The sequence below is a fragment of the Salmo trutta genome, unplaced genomic scaffold (assembly GCF_901001165.1).
Source record: "Salmo trutta unplaced genomic scaffold, fSalTru1.1, whole genome shotgun sequence".
Classification (NCBI taxonomy): Eukaryota; Metazoa; Chordata; class Actinopteri; order Salmoniformes; family Salmonidae; genus Salmo; species Salmo trutta.
The window spans coordinates 1-18,971 of record NW_021822598.1 but is presented as its reverse complement, the minus strand read 5'-3'; the positions used below and the strand labels follow the sequence as shown (position 1 = coordinate 18,971).

Sequence of the window (18,971 nt, the reverse complement as noted above, 5' to 3'; positions counted from 1 at the left end):
GGGGTTAGTGGTTAATTTTAGGAGTTAGGTTTAGGGTTTGGGTAAGGGGTTAGAGGTTAGGTTTAGGGTTTGGGTAAGGGGTTAGAGGTTAGGTTTAGGAGTTAGGTTTAGGGCTTGGGTAAGGGGTTAGAGGTTAGGTTTAGGGTTTGGGTAAGGGGTTAGTGGTTAATTTTAGGAGTTAGGTTTAGGGTTTGGGTAAGGGGTTAGAGGTTAGGTTTAGGGTTTGGGTAAGGGGTTAGAGGTTAGGTTTAGGAGTTAGGTTTAGGGCTTGGGTAAGGGGTTAGAGGTTAGGTTTAGGGTTTGGGTAAGGGGTTAGTGGTTAATTTTAGGAGTTAGGTTTAGGGTTTGGGTAAGGGGTTAGAGGTTAGGTTTAGGGTTTGGGTAAGGGGTTAGTGGTTAAGTTTAGGAGTTAGGTTTAGGGTTTGGGTAAGGGGTTAGAGGTTAGGTTTAGGAGTTAGGTTTGGGGTTTGGGTAAGGGGTTAGAGGTGAAGTTTATGGTTTGGGTAAGGGGTTAGAGGTTAGGTTTAGGAGTTAGGTTTAGGGTTTGGGTTAAGGTTTATGGTTTGGGAAAATAGGATTTTGAATATAAATAAATTTTAGGTCCCCACAAGAATAGAAAACATAACGTGTGTGTGTGATAGGGAAGCTGTGTAAGAGGAAGCAGATGTGCAGGATGGGAGGGGTCATTCTCTGTGGTTGTGATATTACTGTAGGTTAGGCTCACATCCTCATGTCAGTAGGAACAGTTAGGGTCTATGAGGTACCATGTCCTTTTTATGTTTTTTTTCACTCAATCAAACCGAGTAACAGAGCCACAGCAATGTATTACTTTATATTTCATTACACTCCTGTATGTTCAGTGCCAAGGAAATAATGGTTATACATGTATGTGATACCTGAACCAAACTGCATGGAAATGCCTTTTACACCTGGACAGGAACAGGGCTTACAGCGAGCTCTTTCCCTTGTGTCCCCCAAACATTTTAGTGTCTGTACCTAATCAAGCCTCTACCTCCATTATCTCTCCCCTCCCTCCCTCCCTCTCTCTCTCGTTCCCTCTCTCTCTGACCTTACAAGGAAAGGCAGGCAGCGTTGATGTCATAGAATGAAGAATGTTGCAGGAATCCAGAGAGTGAGACAGGGAGAAACAGAGAGGAAAAACAGGGGCTACTGCCTTACAGCAGTTTATGAACATACACAATGAGAAAGAGAGAGAGATGGTGTTTACATAGTAATATACACATCATGAGAGAAAGTCCAACGAGAAAGAACTTGTTAGGAAGGATGGTGTCATTCCTTTTCCATGGAAAGGGGGAGGAGAGAGAGAGGAGGAGAGCGAGGTAGGGAGGAGAGAGGGGGGGGTCTAACAGCTGTAGGAGAACTGAGAGAGAGGGGTAGAGGAAAGTTAACAAGCACACTTTCTGTCTCGGTTTGGATCTACAGCTAGGGAAAAGGAGAAGGAAGAGAGATACTGTAGGGGAGGGTAATAGTTTGCTCTCCCAACTGCACACATAGGTAAGTACAGATTTTACACTGATTATATGAGTTATTGATAGGTAACAAGTTACCGTTTTTTTCCATTTAATAGTGGCAGCTGTTTGACATCTGACAAGTTATCTCTATGAAATATTTTGTCTCTTTATCATTTCGGTCTAAGCAATGGTATAATCAGATTATGCTATGTATTGTTTTGGTGCATTGCAGAGTTTCAACATTTAAGAAAATGTATGAAAGAACAATAGCAAAGTGCCTGGTACGATTATTACTCATCTACCATGGCTGGTGTTCCGCTTTTTAGTCCACTGAGCAGTCCTTGTACAAAGGACGCATTAACAAGTTTACAGCTTTTGATAGATACGCGCTCGCTCACAACAAAGAAAAATGCGGAAGCTGTAACCGGAAGTACAGTTTAGGAGGAAAAGTTAGCTGGCTGGTTAGCCAGACAGACATCTCATATTCCTTGGAAAAATAGACAGGGAAAGGGTGATGGCAACATCCATTTAGGGTACAGATAGACCTACCGTTAAATAATAAATAGAAAGGGGCCGGTTGAGGACGATAAACCGTGTCATCGAAGTAGAGAGAAGCGAGGAAGTAACGTTAACCCTCTACAACCTCTGGCTAGCTACCAACTGTAGGGAGGCTGCTAGCCAGCAAACAATAGGTGAGTGCACTAACTAGCCAGCATGTCTAGATTTATTGCGCTTTTCTATGCAGCTATTAGATACATTTGCCGTCTTGAAGTTATTTAAACTCTGGGTTGTATGCAGGTGAATGCTAGACCAGGGCTATCAATACGGTTTGACACACACTGCAATGCTCTTGAATCAGGGTTAGACAGACTTTACCTAGTTATGACTACATGGATGATTCATTGATGAACGTCGGATATTTTGGATATTATGTCTGCGCAGTTGTTCTTAGTTGTCTTGAGCTTAGCAGACAGCTACCTACCATAGCTAATCAGAGGCATGCTGAAAGGTGGGTGGGGCGCTAATGCAGTACGGTGGATCATGGTGTCCAGCATGGTAATCCATCAAGTTCCTACCAGCTCGTTTTCAAGATATTGGACTTTAAAGAAGCAAAGTGTCACCGGCCAAATCAAATGTTGTTCATCACATGCTTCGTAAACAGCAGCTGTAGACTAACAGTGAAATGGCTGGGTATAATTTGTGGAACGTTCCAACAGGAATCTGTTCCAAAAACGTCTTCAAGTACAAGGTTGCCAACAAAGAATGCATACAACGTAGCATGATCAATTCACTAAGCTAACTAGCTGCCGAATAGGCATCAACTCACCACGTAGATTATTCTTAATGTTTGTCCATAGGCTACCAGAGTGAGGACAGACATTTTTCGGAATAAACGTGGTGAGTGAAAAACTGAATGAAATAGCCCACTCCCTACCCGGTATCTTATTCTGCCGCTATACAACTTTGTATCCGTTGTTTGTTGGCAACCTTGTTATTTACAAAGTTTTTGTAACAGATTCCTGTTGGAACATTCCACAAATTATACCCAGCCCAGTGAAATGCTTACGGGCCCTTCCCAACAATACAGAGAGAATATAGGAAAGTAATAATACACCATGAGTAATGATAACGTGGCTATATACAAGGGGTACCAGTACCGAGGCCATGTGCAGGGTACAAGGTAATTGACGTAGATATGTACATATAACTAGGAATAAAGTGACGAGGCAACAGGATAGATAATAAACAGTAGCAGCAGCGTATGTGATGAGTCAAAAAAAGGTAGTGCAAAAAGGGTAGCTATTTGGTTAACTATTTAACAGTCTTCTGGCTTGAGGGTAGAAGCTGTTTGGGGTCCTGCTGGTTGCAGATTTGGTGCATCGGTACCGCTTGCCATGTGGTAGAGAGAACAGTCTGACTTTGGAGGCTGGAGTCTTTGACAGTTTTTTTGGGCTTTCCACTTATTTTTTTCCTAGTCGCACAGCTCCTCATCAGTCACGCTTTAGAGCCCTGAGTGGAATGATGGCACAAACCGACTGGTACCCAGGCTATCCTCATAATACTTCATGGATAACATGTCCCCAAATGTCTCCCCTTGTCACTTGTCATTAAACTTGCTTGTTCAGAGTAAAGCAGGCTAGGTCTTACTACGTTTGTGTGTGTGACTGTTTGGGTGGGAGTCTGGGGATTCCATTCACAAGCGTGCCACAGCTATTTGACCTCTATAAGATCACTGTGATACAATTAATGTCATACATCACCCATTCACTCAGTCAGTATAGCCAAACCTAGTACTACTGCCACGCTGTGAGGGAGATCCCAGTCCCAAATGAAAGGCTAGTGACCTGTAAGTTCAGACTCAATTAGGAGCTTTGTCAGTGCATGAGTAACTCTCCCAGACAGTCACAGACAGACAGGCTTCCCAGCTAGAGCTGGGCGTGTCTGTGCTGAAACTCAGGGACAACGATGGAGCTTTAGCAACTGTAGGGTAGTCACTAGATGGTCATGCTAGAGAGGACAACACTGGCGTCAGAGCTGATGAGCAAGTAAGGAAGTATTTTGTTGTTGATTTAGGGCTAGGGTTATGGTAACGTTAGGTGTTAGGGTCCAAGATAGTGGGGGGGATTGATACAATTACATATCGGGATATTATTTTTGACGATATCACAATATTATCAAATAATTATTTTCCCATCATATCTTGTTCTCCATCTTCTTTTTAAATAGGGAACCAATTTGTTTTCAGCACTTTTATTTCCATGACTGATCAAAACTCGTTTTTTCATGGCTCTCTCTGTGCGTCTGGAGCAGACATATGGTGAGCAGTATGTTTGGAACATTGAGTCGCAATTAAATCACAGTATCGCATCTCGATACATATAGAATCATGAGAATCGCAATACATATTGTATCGTCACCTAAGTATGGTGATAATATTGTATTGTGAGGTCCCTGGCAATTCCCAGCCCTAGTTCAAGAGTGGCTTTCAGAATCAAGTGCTTCTGCCTGTTTTATACTCGGCGTCTGCATTCCAAAGCGATCGCCCCCAAGCAGCTTGTTGGCTTGTCATTAGTGTTCTTACTGGTCTGGCACAGTCTCTATTGTTGGTGTTGTTTCTCTCAGGTGAACAGCCAGTGATAAAACAACAGTGTACCGTAAGTGTTTAGTGTTATAGTCCCATCCATCTGCATCCAACACAGAACGATGCTTCAATCGATGTCTGGGCCTTGATACCATCTCAAATATCATCTCCTCTACCAAATGAATTGTCTTCTAATCCTCATTTGTAGACTGACGACCAACCGACCATGTGGAAATCATAACGTACTCGATAAGCTATGAGTTATTATTTACAGTAGACGGTTTGCACGAGTTTAGCGCTCTCTCTGCACACATGATGTCCCCTCACAGCCAAGCTGTAAAACTAGTTAAGATGATGAAATACAGAGCGTGGTGATGTCATCCAACTGAAATGAGAGGGAGCTTTTTTGGGTGGGTGGGGGGGTTAGATTGGAGACAGAGGGAAAGGAAAAAGCAGACCATGGTGTTGATGATGTCATTCAACTGAAGAGCCAAACGTTCTCACCATGGGTCTCATCATCTCTGGATCCAATTTCACAATGGTTTACTTTAGTTAGGCTTAGGGGACTGTCCGGGAGGAGCCTGCAGCTGACCTCACCATATAAAACCATTAGCCAGGTCTACAGCCACATGGAATCTGTGGGGAATGGTTTTTGTCAATGCCTTTACAGTTGGTTGAGTAGTGAATGAAATAATACATCATAAAAAATAACTTGACTTATGTAGGATGATGTTTATAACGCTATTTGGTTTTTTAATTCCTCAAATAGGGTGGTCTATTTCCAGGGGCACGATGAGGAATGTTTGCTCCTAGCATGTCTCAGTCCCGTGACTGTCTCATGCATTATCCCCAGAGCTTTCTACAGCAGGCTATCTAATATAATGAGACACTTTTAAATGAGAGCACTAGAACCAATAAGCCTAGTTCTCTGCCTCCACTTAGTGTAGAGCGCTGGCTCTCTAGAAAGATAGAAAGCCTTTAGATCAAAGCCTAGTAATATTTCCCTCACAACTGAACAGTCTGCTGGTATCCAATGCACTGGCCCTCATTAGCTGAGGTTTCAACAGTGTTCTATTGGCCAAGGAGAGCAGGTTTCTGTCTGACGGAGGATATTACAGGGGAGCTCTGCTCTGCTTGATGTAGGCTGTTTCATCACAGAGAGGAGCCAACGCTTTGTCAGTGGAGCGTTGGACTTTTACAGCCAGTTTCCAAGACCACTTTGTGTGTCTGTATGTCCATCGAAGACCACTTTGTGTGTCTGTATGTCCATCGAAGACCACTTTGTGTGTCTGTATGTTTGTCCACCGAAGACCACTTTGTGTGTCTGTTTGTCCACCGAAGACCACTTTGTGTGTTTGTTTGTCCATCGAAGACCACTTTGTGTGTCTGTTTGTCCCCCCCCCCCCCCCCCCCTCCATCTGTTCTAGTCCCACTGGTGTTTTCTAAATGAGACAGCTAGCTAGCCTACAGGCTATATGTGCTATATGTGCTAGGGCGGGCAGCCAGATTGGTTGATGCTGTGCTAGGGCGGGCAGCCAGATTGGTTGATGCTGTGCTAGGGCGGGCAGCCAGATTGGTTGATGCTGTGCTAGGGCGGGCAGCCAGATTGGTTGATGCTGTGCTAGGGCGGGCAGCCAGATTGGTTTGATGCTGTGCTAGGGCGGGCAGCCAGATTGGTTGATGCGTGCTAGGGCGGGCGCCAGATTGGTTGATGCTGTGCTAGGGCGGGCAGCCAGATTGGTTGATGCTGTGCTGGGCGGGGCAGCCAGATTGGTGATGCTGTGCTAGAGGAGGGCAGGGCGGGCACTGCCAGATTGGGGTTGCTGCTGTGCTAGGGCCGTGGCATGCCAGATTGGTTGATGCTGTGCTAGGGCGGGCAGCCAGAATTGTTTTGATGCTGTGCTAGGGCGGGCAGTCCAGATTGGTTGATGCCCTGTGCGTAGGGCGGGCAGCCAGATATGGTTGATGCTGTGCTTAAGGGCGGGCAGCCAGATTGGTTGATGCTGTGCTAGGGCGGGGCGGCAGCAGATTGGTTGATGTCTGTGCTAGGAGCGGGCAGCAGATTGGTTGATGCGTGCTAGGCGGGCAGCCAGGATTGGTTGATGCTGTGCTAGGGCTCTGGGCAGCCAGATTGGTGATGCTGTGCATAGGGGGGCAGCCAGATGGGTTGATGCTGTGCTAGGGAGTGGGCGGGCAAGCCAGATTGGTTGATGCTGTGCTAGGGCGGGCCGCCAGATTGGTTGATGCTGGTTCGAGGGCGGGCAGCCAGATTGGTTGATGCTGTGCTAGGGCGGGCAGCCAGATTGGTTGATGCTGTGCTAGGGCGGGCAGCCAGATTGGTTGATGCTGTGCTAGGGCGGGCAGCCAGATTGGTTGATGCTGTGCTAGGGCGGGCAGCCAGATTGGTTGATGCTGTGCTAGGGCGGGCAGCCAGATTGGTTGATGCTGTGCTAGGGCGGGCAGCCAGATTGGTTGATGCTGTGCTAGGGCGGGCAGCCAGATTGGTTGATGCTGTGCTAGGGCGGGCAGCCAGATTGGTTGATGCTGTGCTAGGGCGGGCAGCCAGATTGGTTGATGCTGTGCTAGGGCGGGCAGCCAGATTGGTTGATGCTGTGCTAGGGCGGGCAGCCAGATTGGTTGATGCTGTGCTAGGGCGGGCAGCCAGATTGGTTGATGCTGTGCTAGGGCGGGCAGCCAGATTGGTTGATGCTGTGCTAGGGCGGGCAGCCAGATTGGTTGATGCTGTGCTAGGGCGGGCAGCCAGATTGGTTGATGCTGTGCTAGGGCGGGCAGCCAGATTGGTTGATGCTGTGCTAGGGCGGGCAGCCAGATTGGTTGATGCTGTGCTAGGGCGGGCAGCCAGATTGGTTGATGCTGTGCTAGGGCGGGCAGCCAGATTGGTTGATGCTGTGCTAGGGCGGGCAGCCAGATTGGTTGATGCTGTGCTAGGGCGGGCAGCCAGATTGGTTGATGCTGTGCTAGGGCGGGCAGCCAGATTGGTTGATGCTGTGCTAGGGCGGGCAGCCAGATTGGTTGATGCTGTGCTAGGGCGGGCAGCCAGATTGGTTGATGCTGTGCTAGGGCGGGCAGCCAGATTGGTTGATGTCCCCTTTGGTCATTTGCCTTTAATATTTCATCCTGCTCTTCTCTGCATTATTTAACAGTAAGTCCATTTTGAAAATAGAAAAGTGAAGATTTAGCCGTTTGTGGCTTTTTGTTGCTCACTTTGAAGGGGCTTGAATGCAAATATGATAACTTCTCTCTTTGGATTCCTGTCAGTATTTTAACTGTTAAAGTAAGAAGTTGTGAGTGAAATGTAGAAACCACTGTGTTTTACAGAGGATCCTAACAAAGTTCGCTTACTGCCTGTGTTTTTTTTCTTCATACTGTGTTGAGGCCTGACTCGGTATATCAGGAACACTTTCACCCACTGTTGATGTCTTTATCTTGTCACAACTTGTGTCCAGGCCCCCAAGTCACAGCTACATGCAATGTGGAACCCTCAATTTCAAACTGAAAAACTATTTGTAACTGTCCAGTGAAAATCTCACTTTTTAACTTTTATATTCTGTTACCTCGTCCTATACTCGTAATTGTGACCAAAGCATAAATTGGAGAAAAAACACTTTCAAAATCCCAAATCCAACTTGTATCTCACAGACCCTTTAAAATGGTTTCCTGCTATTTACTCCTAGAACATGATGTCATGTTGGCTGATTGGCTGAGCTTGAGAGTCAGCAGTCTACTGGCTTTAATAGTTTGAATGACCGGTAAACACCATCCACACCATTCTGTCGTTGGGGTACACCCACACCATTCCAACACACAAAAGCTGCTTTTTAACCTACTTAATACAAATGAAATAACTATTTCACTCATATTATAATTAATTATAGGTAATATTTCCTAGAAATCTGGTAACACTGGGAAGGAAGTTAGGTTAAGTTTCTTATGAAACTGACATGGTGTAATATTATAGTCAAGCCTGAGTGGTAAATGATTCCCCGCCTAAAGGCTGATTCAGATCATGGAGGAAAGAAACAGTCACCTGCATCACATCGCAGCATGTACTAGGCTAGTTCTGGGGCACTGCTTTTCCTTCCAATACAAACAAGGCCTGAGGAAACCCATGTATATTATCACCATGGTAATGGTTCCTAAATATGTTGTTGCTCTGTGATCTAACAAAAGCATTTCACATTATGGACAAAACCATGTTTCTAGACATAAGCCATTAGGCTTATTTATGATCCAGCGGTGAGGCACTGACTAGGACCCATCATTGCCATTATATAGAATTTTTGTATTTAACTAGGCAAGTCAGTTAAGAACAAACTCTTATTTACAATGACGGCCTTCACCGGCCAAACCTGGACAACGCTGGGCCAATTGGGAGTCCTGTAGGGCAGCACACAATCCCGGCCTGTTGTGATACAGCCTGGATTTGAACCAGGGTGTCTGTAGTGACGCATCTAGCACGGAGATGCAGTGCCTTAGACCGCTGCGCCACTCGGGAGCCCGAGTACAGTGCATTCGGAAAGTATTCAGACACCTTGACTTTTTCCACATTTGTTTGCTAATTTATTCAAAATAAAAATCAGAAATATCACATTTACATAAGTATTCAGACCCTTTACTCAGTACTTTGTTGAAGCACCTTTGGCAGTGATTACAGCCTCGAGTTTTATTGGGTATGACGCTACAAGCTTGGCACTTGTATTTGGGGAGTTTCCCCCATTCTTCTCTGCAGATCCTCTCAAGCTCTGTCGGGTTGGATGGGGAGCGTTGCTGCACAGCTATTTTCAGGTCTCTCCAGAGATGTTCGATCGGGTTCAAGTCCGGACTCTGGCTGGGCCACTCAAGAACATTTAAAAACTTGTCTTGGCTGTGTGCTTAGGGTCGTTGTCCTGTTGGAAGTTGAACCTTCGCCCCAGTCTGAGGTCCTGAGCGCTCCTGAGCAGGTTTTCATCAAGGATCTCTCTGTACTTTACTCCGTTCATCTTTCCCTCAATCCTGACTACATTTTTTACATTTTAATTTTTTTTGTAATTTAGCAGACGCTCTTATCCAGAGCGCCTTACAGTAGTGAATGCATACATTTAATTTCATGCATTTTTTGGGACTGGCCCCCCGTGGGAATCGAACCCACAACCCTGGCGTTGCACACACCATGCTGGCGCTGCAAACACCATGCTCTACCAACTGAGCCACAGGGAAAGCTGTCTCCCAGTCTCTGCCAGTGAAATACATCCTCACAGCATGATGCTGCTGGTGCCAGGTTGGAGATTTCAATCTTGGTTTTATCAAACGAGAGAATCTTGTTTCTCATGGTCTGAGAGTCCTTTAGGTGCTTTTTGGCAAACTCCAAGCGGCTGTCACATGCTTTTTACTGAGGAGTGGCTTCCGTCTGGCCACTCTACCATAAAGTTGTCCTTCTGATGGTTCTCCCATCTCCACAGAGGAACTCTGGAGCTCTGTCAGAGTGACCATCGGGTTCTTGGTCACCTCCCTGACAAAGGCCCTTCTCCCCCGATTGCTCAGTTTGGCCGGGCGGCCAGATCTAGGAAGAGTATTGGTGGTTCCAAACTTCTTCCATTTTAAGAATGATGGAGGCCACTGTGTTCTTGGGGACCTTCAATGCTGCAGAAATGTTTTGGTACCCTTCCCCAGATCTGTACCTCGACGCAATCCTGTCTCGGAGCTCTATGGACAATTCCTTCAACCTCATGGCTTGGTTTTTGCTCTGACATGCACTGTCAACTGTGGGCCCTTATGTAGACAGAGGTGTACCTTTCCAAATCATGTCCAATCGATTGAATTTACCACAGGTGGACACCAATAAAGTTGTAGAAACATCTCAAGGATGATCAATGGAAACAGGATGCACCTGAGCTCAGTTTCGAGTCTCATAGCAAAGGGTCTGAATACTTATTTACAGAAGGTATTTTTTTTATACATTTGCAAAAATTGAAAAATAAACTGTTTTCCTTTGTAATCATGGGGTATTGTAACATAACAAAATGTGGAAAAGGGGAATTGTCCGAATGCACTGTATACTCTGTAGGGCACTATAACAGCCTAGTGTCTAGCTGAAAGTAACGTTAGACAGGTACTGAGGAAGAAACCAAGAGAGGTACTGAGAGAGAAAGAGGGCCACGTCTCTGTTTAACCAGGGGTCACCTACAGGGTTTGGGGAATCTGAGATAGAGCCGCTGTGGTAACATCAACATTTTTAACCACAAACACGTGAGGTAAATATTTGAGCTAACCCGTTGAATGACCCTCTCCTTGACGTAGCTCACATGAACATGTTATGATGGTCCGACCCGGTCATCCCTATAGTAAACCATGCTGTAGTTCTCAACTGTTTTTATTACAATGAAAAGTTTCATACTGAGAGTTGACCTTGAAGGAGCTATAAGTGCTGCTATGGTTACGGTATGCCTCTCTCTATACTGAGCCTAAGGAGTGGCTAGTGTGTATTTACAATCTAGGGCGAGGTACTGTGTAAAGCAGCCAAGATCTTTCAGAGGTGTGTGTGTGTGTGTGTGTGTGTGTGTGTGTGTGTGTGTGTCTGTGCACGCATGCTTTGGAGGTTCTCTCCTGTAGTTAGGCTGCAGGTTTGTTAGATCCTTTGTTGATGTGTCCCCACTAATTCACCAAAGATAAATATTCCCCTACTGTTTCAAAAGCTCTGTGTGCTCACCTCAGATAAGCTAATGCTCTATGGTTAATTTCTATATCAAAGGTTTATTTTAGCTTCGCTGTTATCCTTTTTACAGCTGGCCTCCAGGTTTGCTAGACCTCCTCTGTAACACAGCCATCTCTTTAACAGTTGGCAGCCTCCCTACAGCTCGTTTGAGTTTGTTGATTTCTAAATCTCTTCTAAATCGTTGTAATAAACCAATATTGTCATTAACAACAGCTGTTCTCCTCTTCCCTCCTCAGACAGTAAAAAGACAACATGGCTGACTCCAGCGGCAGTAAGCCCTTCATGGTGACTTCCTCCATCAACCTCAAAGTCACCACCCCCTCCTTCTACAACCAGCCAAAGAAGTTTGCCTCGGTCAACCCGCCACGCCCCAAAAGCCAGTCCGACCCGTCGCCTCCCCCAGGCTCAACTCCTCCCCCAGGTCCCTCTCCTCCCCCCAGTCTGGTCTCCTCAACACGCGGTGTCGGCACAGCTGTCATTGGTCGAGTTGGAGTGATGCCTCCACCCCCACCATCGCTCTGCGAAGGTGATTGGCCGTTTTCGTTTGTCATTTTGTAAACATTTATCCCATGCATCTAGTTGTCTGGTTCAATGGGACCCCTAACATCTTCACTTGAACTCTTTCCCTTCACAGTGCAGATGTGAAGTAACTGGATAGGTGTACGAAAACTATGGTGGTAGAGGTTAGGGGAAGTGGCTAGGGGTTATTTTAGGACCAGACGTATCTCGCAACAGAAGCATCAAGCATGTTATTCAGCATGTTATTAAGCATGTTATTATTTAGTTACAAGTATTTAGCTTTGTATCTGCTAAAACAAGGATGTTGGGTCCCAGAGTTTGAGCCTGGTGTTAGCAACCCAACAGATTGGTAGACTGCTACATGGCCCTTATCCTGTTAATGAAACTCACCCTTCCTGTTTCTCACACACACTAATCACTGCATTTAAAGGGATACTGCGAGATTCTGGCAATTAAGCAATTTGTTTCTACTTAACCACCTACTTATCCCTTTAAGTCTATTTTCTTGACAGTATCATTTCACTGTCTCTGTGTGTAGAAACTGTATTGTCATGTAGTTCTGGGTGGGTGCAGTGAATAGATGACAGGTTTTGAATGAATTATAGAACGTTTAGAAACCATTTGATTGCCATGCCTTTGATTTAACCAATCACCCCTCCCCGTTTCTATTAGACTTCCCGCCCCCTCCTCCTCCATTGGACGATGAGCTGCCAGCCCCTCCCCCCAATTGTGCAACCACACCTCCAGCCTCTGATGCCCCTCCCCCTGCCTTCCCTCCCCCTCCCGCAGTGGATGACCTGCCCCTCCCCCCCGCCCCGCCTGAGGAGAATCCCTGTCTCCCCCGTTCCCCGTCTCCCCCACCTCCACCACCCCCTCCCCCTCTCCCAGTCTCTGGTCCCAGCAGTGTCCCCAGTGCTGGGGAGAACTCTCAGGTGAGTCTGGGTTACTAATCATAAGAATGCAATGCGTTTTGTATTATAACCTGGGTGGTTTGAGCCCTGAATGCTGATTGGCTGACAGCTGTGGTATATCAGACCATATACCACGGGTATGACAGAACATTTATTTTTACTGCTCTGTTAACCAGTTTATAATAGCAATAAGGCACCTCGGGGGTTTGTGATATATGGCCAATATACCACGACTAAGGGCTGTGTCCAGGCACTCCGCATTGTGTCGTGACTAAGAACATCCCTTGGCCGTGGTATATTTGCCATATACCACACCCCCTCGTGCCTTATTGCTTAAATATAGAACTTTCCATAAGGTCCCAAAGCACTTGTCATTGTATTAGTGTAGTTGTGTTGGATGACGGCCAGAACTCTCATCCACACATCTACTACCATGGTGGATGTCCCCAGTAAGCTGATGTGTTGGATGACGGCCAGAACTCTCATCCACACATCTACTACCATGGTGGATGTCCCCAGTAAGCTGATGTGTTGGATGACGGCCAGAACTCTCATCCACACATCTACTACCATGGTGGATGTCCCCAGTAAGCCGATGCGTTGGATGACGGCCAGAACTCTCATCCACACATCTACTACCATGGTGGATGTCCCCAGTAAGCTGATGTGTTGGATGACGGCCAGAACTCTCATCCACACATCTACTACCATGGTGGATGTCCCCAGTAAGCCGATGTGTTGGATGACGGCCAGAACTCTCATCCACACATCTACTACCATGGTGGATGTCCCCAGTAAGCCGATGTGTTGGATGACGGCCAGAACTCTCATCCACACATCTACTACCATGGTGGATGTCCCCAGTAAGCCGATGTGTTGGATGACGGCCAGAACTCTCATCCACACATCTACTACCATGGTGGATGTCCCCAGTAAGCCGATGTGTTGGATGACGGCCAGAACTCTCATCCACACATCTACTACCATGGTGGATGTCCCCAGTAAGCCGATGTGTTGGATGACGGCCAGAACTCTCATCCACACATCTACTACCATGGTGGATGTCCCCAGTAAGCTGATGTGTTGGATGACGGCCAGAACTCTCATCCACACATCTACTACCATGGTGGATGTCCCCAGTAAGCTGATGTGTTGGATGACGGCCAGAACTCTCATCCACACATCTACTACCATGGTGGATGTCCCCAGTAAGCTGATGTGTTGGATGACGGCCAGAACTCTCATCCACACATCTACTACCATGGTGGATGTCCCCAGTAAGCTGATGTGTTGGATGACGGCCAGAACTCTCATCCACACATCTACTACCATGGTGGATGTCCCCAGTAAGCTGATGTGTTGGATGACGGCCAGAACTCTCATCCACACATCTACTACCATGGTGGATGTCCCCAGTAAGCTGATGTGTTGGATGACGGCCAGAACTCTCATCCACACATCTACTACCATGGTGGATGTCCCCAGTAAGCTGATGTGTTGGATGACGGTCAGAACTCTCATCCACACATCTACTACCATGGTGGATGTCCCCAGTAAGCTGATGTGTTGGATGACGGTCAGAACTCTCATCCACACATCTACTACCATGGTGGATGTCCCCAGTAAGCTGATGTGGAAGTCTATTGCCTAACGTGATCTGAGTGCTTAAGTTCTGATCCATGCAAATCAGTTACATTCTGTCCTATCAGTACACTTCTGTGCACATTCCCCATTGACACAAGTGTATGATTTAGGTGGCAGTTGGAGTTTGCTACATATTTCAAGTCAAGATTCAGCCTGTTGAGAAACAATCATCCTCTCTCTCTCTCTCTCTCCCTCCCCTATTATTTCTCACTCTTTCACAATCCCTCACTCTGTGCGTCTGTCCCTTTTCCCTCCCCTCTCTCCCTCCCCCTTCTTTCTCACTCCCACAGCGTCTGGAAAAGCAGACTAGTTTTGACAAACAGCTGGGCTCTCTGACTGACCTGCTGTCTGAGATGGAGACCAGAGGACCCTTCAACCCCAAGGTACAGAGAAGGACAAGTATTTCATATACTGTAGAGCGTCGTGTACTGTAGAGCGTTGTGTACTGTAGAGCGTCGTGTACTGTAGAGCGTCGTGTACTGTAGAGCGTCGTGTACTGTAGAGCGTCGTGTACTGTAGAGCATCATAGAAGCACACAACGTCAGTAAACCAACAGGGAAAACTGAATGTAACAGAAGACTGCAGTAGACAGAGAGAGAGAGAGCAGGAAAGACTTGGGACTGAGAAGATGGAGAGAAATAAAGATAAGATGGGGAGGGGAATAGATGGAGGAGTGGGGAGGGGAATAAATGGAGGAGTGGGCAGGGGAATAAATGGAGGAGTGGGCAGGGGAATAAATGGAGGAGTGGGCAGGAGGAATAAATGGAGGAGTGGGCAGGAGGAATAAATGGAGGAGTGGGCAGGAGGAATAAATGGAGGAGTGGGCAGGAGGAATAAATGGAGGAGTGGGCAGGAGGAATAAATGGAGGAGTGGGCAGGAGGAATAAATGGAGGAGTGGGCAGGAGGAATAAATGGAGGAGTGGGCAGGAGGAATAAATGGAGGAGTGGGCAGGAGGAATAAATGGAGGAGTGGGCAGGAGGAATAAATGGAGGAGTGGGCAGGAGGAATAAATGGAGGAGTGGGCAGGGGAATAAATGGAGGAGTGGGCAGGGGAATAAATGGAGGAGTGGGGAGGGGGAATAAAAGACCAGAAGAAAAAAGAGAGGAGACGTTGACTCAGAAGTTTGAATAAAGGGGCCTCCAAAGTAGAGAGAAAGAGGGGGAGAGAGAGCAGGTCAGGAGAAACCGTTTGGCCAGATGCCAGGCTGTTTTGTGTCTGTTCAGGTTGATGGCTCTGAGATGAGTAAGCTGTTCGTTACTGCACACAGACAGACAATGAGAGAGTGATGCACAAAAACAGAGGAAGTGAGTGATGCAGAGAAACTCACACTGAATGATGTATATAAAGAAAGATGGAGATGCAAACAGAAAGAGGGACCAAGCAAGACTGAGAGAGAGAGGTACACAATGCATAGTCCATTGTGATCAGGCCTGTGTGTGTGGGGCCAAGCCAGCGGTCTGGGGAAACAGCCATAAATGGAGAGTGTTTTTATACTCCTGGGAGGAACTGGATCAGAACAGAGAAATGTTGGCACAAGCTCTTGATAAAAATGTCAGAGACAGATTACTACTGATGAGCTCAAGTTCCCCTGTATGACTCAGAGCCTGTGCTTTGTGGAAGTTGAACATTTGATACGATTGAAAATCGTTAACTGCAAACTTTTTGTGTTTTTTAATTCTGTACTTGAATGATACTATTAGCCGTTTTCACCGTTCCTACAACCACAGCCGGATTGTTAAGTAGGGTGGATTGTTTAGAATGTTTTAAATAGTACTGTATAGAACATTGTATTTTCAACTGGAAAACTTCCAAAATAGCTGGAGGGGCACTCGGTTCCTAATGTTTTTAGTCTAAAAGTAGGTTTGATGCCATACAACAGCTTGTTGTTGTGTGTTGTCTCATAGTTCTCTTCAATTCTTCAGTACATATAGCCTGTAATGTTTTCTTGTCTGATCTTGTCTCACCAGTTGCCCAGTCAGTACTCAGCTCCTCCTCCTCCTGCCCCCAAGCCCGCAGGTCCTCCCCCCACTGCTCCCAAGCCCAATCTCTCCTTCCTCCCCCCTCCAGAGATGGGAGACAAGCCCCCTCCCGCTCCCTGGGCCGAGGAGCTCAAACTCCGAACGACACACCGACAAGCCAATAACGCTACATCCGCCCCAGCTCCTGCCCCACAGCCATTTGCTAAGGCCCCAGTCGGGGCTTCTAAGGCTTTTGGGGGCATGAAAACGGGGACGTCCGTGCCCCCTGTGGGGCTGAAGAACCAGAACCACGTCCCGGCTCCATTTGGTGTTGCTCCTAAACCTTCCCCTGCAGCCAGCTCCTTCCCTCCTCCTCCTGCCGCTCCTCCCGCCCCTCCAGCCAACAAAGTGGCTCCCCCAGCCTTCAATCACTCAAAGCCGTCTTCCATTGACTCTCAGATGACTGTGAGCCCGCCCCCTCCTGCTCCCGTGCCCCCTCCTCAGCCCAAAGCGATGACATCACCACCCTCTTCTTACAGCCAGCCAATGAAATCTCCCCCTTCATCAAAGGTATGTTAGGAGACCCTTTGGGGTGTGTGTGTGTGTGTGTGTGTGTGTGTTTAGTACTCCCCCTGTTAAATGTGTGTGTTTTCTGTCCCCCAGCCCTCGCCCCCTGGGCCTGTCTCTGTCCCAGGTGGAGGTGTTCCTCTCTCCATGAGGGAGGTGGAGGAGCTGGAGAGAATGACCAATGCATTCATCAAAGACATGGACACACACGCTCCCGTCATCACCTCAGCACCTACAGGTACACACACACCCTCAGCTCATCACCTCAGCACCTACAGGTACACACACACCCTCCGTTCATCACCTCAGCACCTACAGGTACACACACACCCTCCGTTCAACACCTCAGCACCTACAGGTACACACACACCCTCCGTTCATCACCTCAGCACCTACAGGTACACACACACCCTCCGTTCAGCACCTCAGCACCTACAGGTACACACACACCCTCAGCTCATCACCTCAGCACCTACAGGTACACACACACCCTCCGTTCATCACCTCAGCACCTACAGGTACACACACCCTCCGTTCATCACCTCAGCACCTACAGGTACACACACACCCTCCGCTCATCACCTCAGCACCTACAGGTACACACACACCCTCCGTTCATCTCCTCAGCACCTACAGGTACACACACACCCTCAGCTCATCACCTCAGCACCTACAGGTACACACACACACACACCCTCCGTTCATCACCTCAGCACCTACAGGTACACACACACCCTCCGTTCATCACCTCAGCACCTACAGGTACACACACACCCTCCGCTCATCACCTCAGCACCTACAGGTACACACACACCCTCCGTTCATCTCCTCAGCACCTACAGGTACACACACACCCTCCGTTCATCTCCTCAGCACCTACAGGTACACACACACCCTCCGTTCATCACCTCAGCACCTACAGGTACACACACACCCTCCGTTCATCACCTCAGCACCTACAGGTACACACACACCCTCCGTTCATCTCCTCAGCACCTACAGGTACACACACACCCTCCGTTCATCTCCTCAGCACCTACAGGTACACACACACCCTCCGTTCATCTCCTCAGCACCTACAGGTACACACACACCCTCCGTTCATCTCCTCAGCACCTACAGGTACACACACACACCCTCCGTTCATCTCCTCAGCACCTACAGGTACACATACACCCTCCGTTCATCTCCTCAGCAGCTACAGGTACACACACACCCTCCGTTCATCACCTCAGCACCTACAGGTACACACACACCCTCCGTTCATCACCTCAGCACCTACAGGTACACACACACCCTCCGTTCATCTCCTCAGCACCTACAGGTACACACACACCCTCCGTTCATCTCCTCAGCACCTACAGGTACACACACACACCCTCCGTTCATCTCCTCAGCACCTACAGGTACACACACACCCTCCGTTCATCTCCTCAGCACCTACAGGTACACACACACCCTCCGTTCATCTCCTCAGCACCTACAGGTACACACACACACCCTCCGTTCATCTCCTCAGCACCTACAGGTACACACACACCCTCCGTTCATCTCCTCAGCACCTACAGGTACACACACACCCTCAGCTCATCACCTCAGCACCTACAGGTACACACACACCCTCAGCTCATCACCTCAGCACCTACAGGTACACACACACCCTCCGTTCATCTCCTCAGCACCTACAGGTACACACACACCCTCCGTTCATCACCTCAGCACCTACAGGTACACATTCACCATCACACCCTCCGTTCATCACCTCAGCACCTACAGGTACACACACACACTCCGTCATTGGTGCTAGACCAGTGTGTCTGTGGTAATGACTTAATGAATGTGTGGAAATGGCATCTGCCTCTGTCAGCATCAACCAACTCTTATCCCCCCTCTCTCTCTCTCCCCATCTCTCTCTCTCTCTCTCCCCATCTCTCCCCTATCTCTCTCTCTCTCTCTCTCTCCCCATCTCTCTCTCTCTCCCTCTCCCCTCTCTCTCCTCTCTCTCTCTCTCTCTCTCTTCTCTCCTCCCCATCTCTCTCTCTCACTCCCCATCTCTCGCTCTCTCCCCATCTCTCTCTTCCTCTCTCTCCTCTCTCTCCTCTC

General features: G+C 47.8%; 1 protein-coding gene across 1 annotated transcript; it reads left to right on the top strand.

Annotated features, from left to right (window-relative positions):
- Window positions 1-1,246: 1,246 nt before the first annotated feature.
- LOC115182869 (zyxin) lies at window positions 1,247-17,106 on the top strand (the record flags this gene model as incomplete). Its single annotated transcript, XM_029744269.1, is given in 6 exon segments — window positions 1,247-1,515; window positions 11,503-11,792; window positions 12,458-12,717; window positions 14,631-14,723; window positions 16,311-16,871; window positions 16,965-17,106. Coding segments are annotated over 5 exon segments (1,330 nt in total), but the record flags the coding sequence as incomplete, so codon positions are not given.
- Window positions 17,107-18,971: the final 1,865 nt, after the last annotated feature.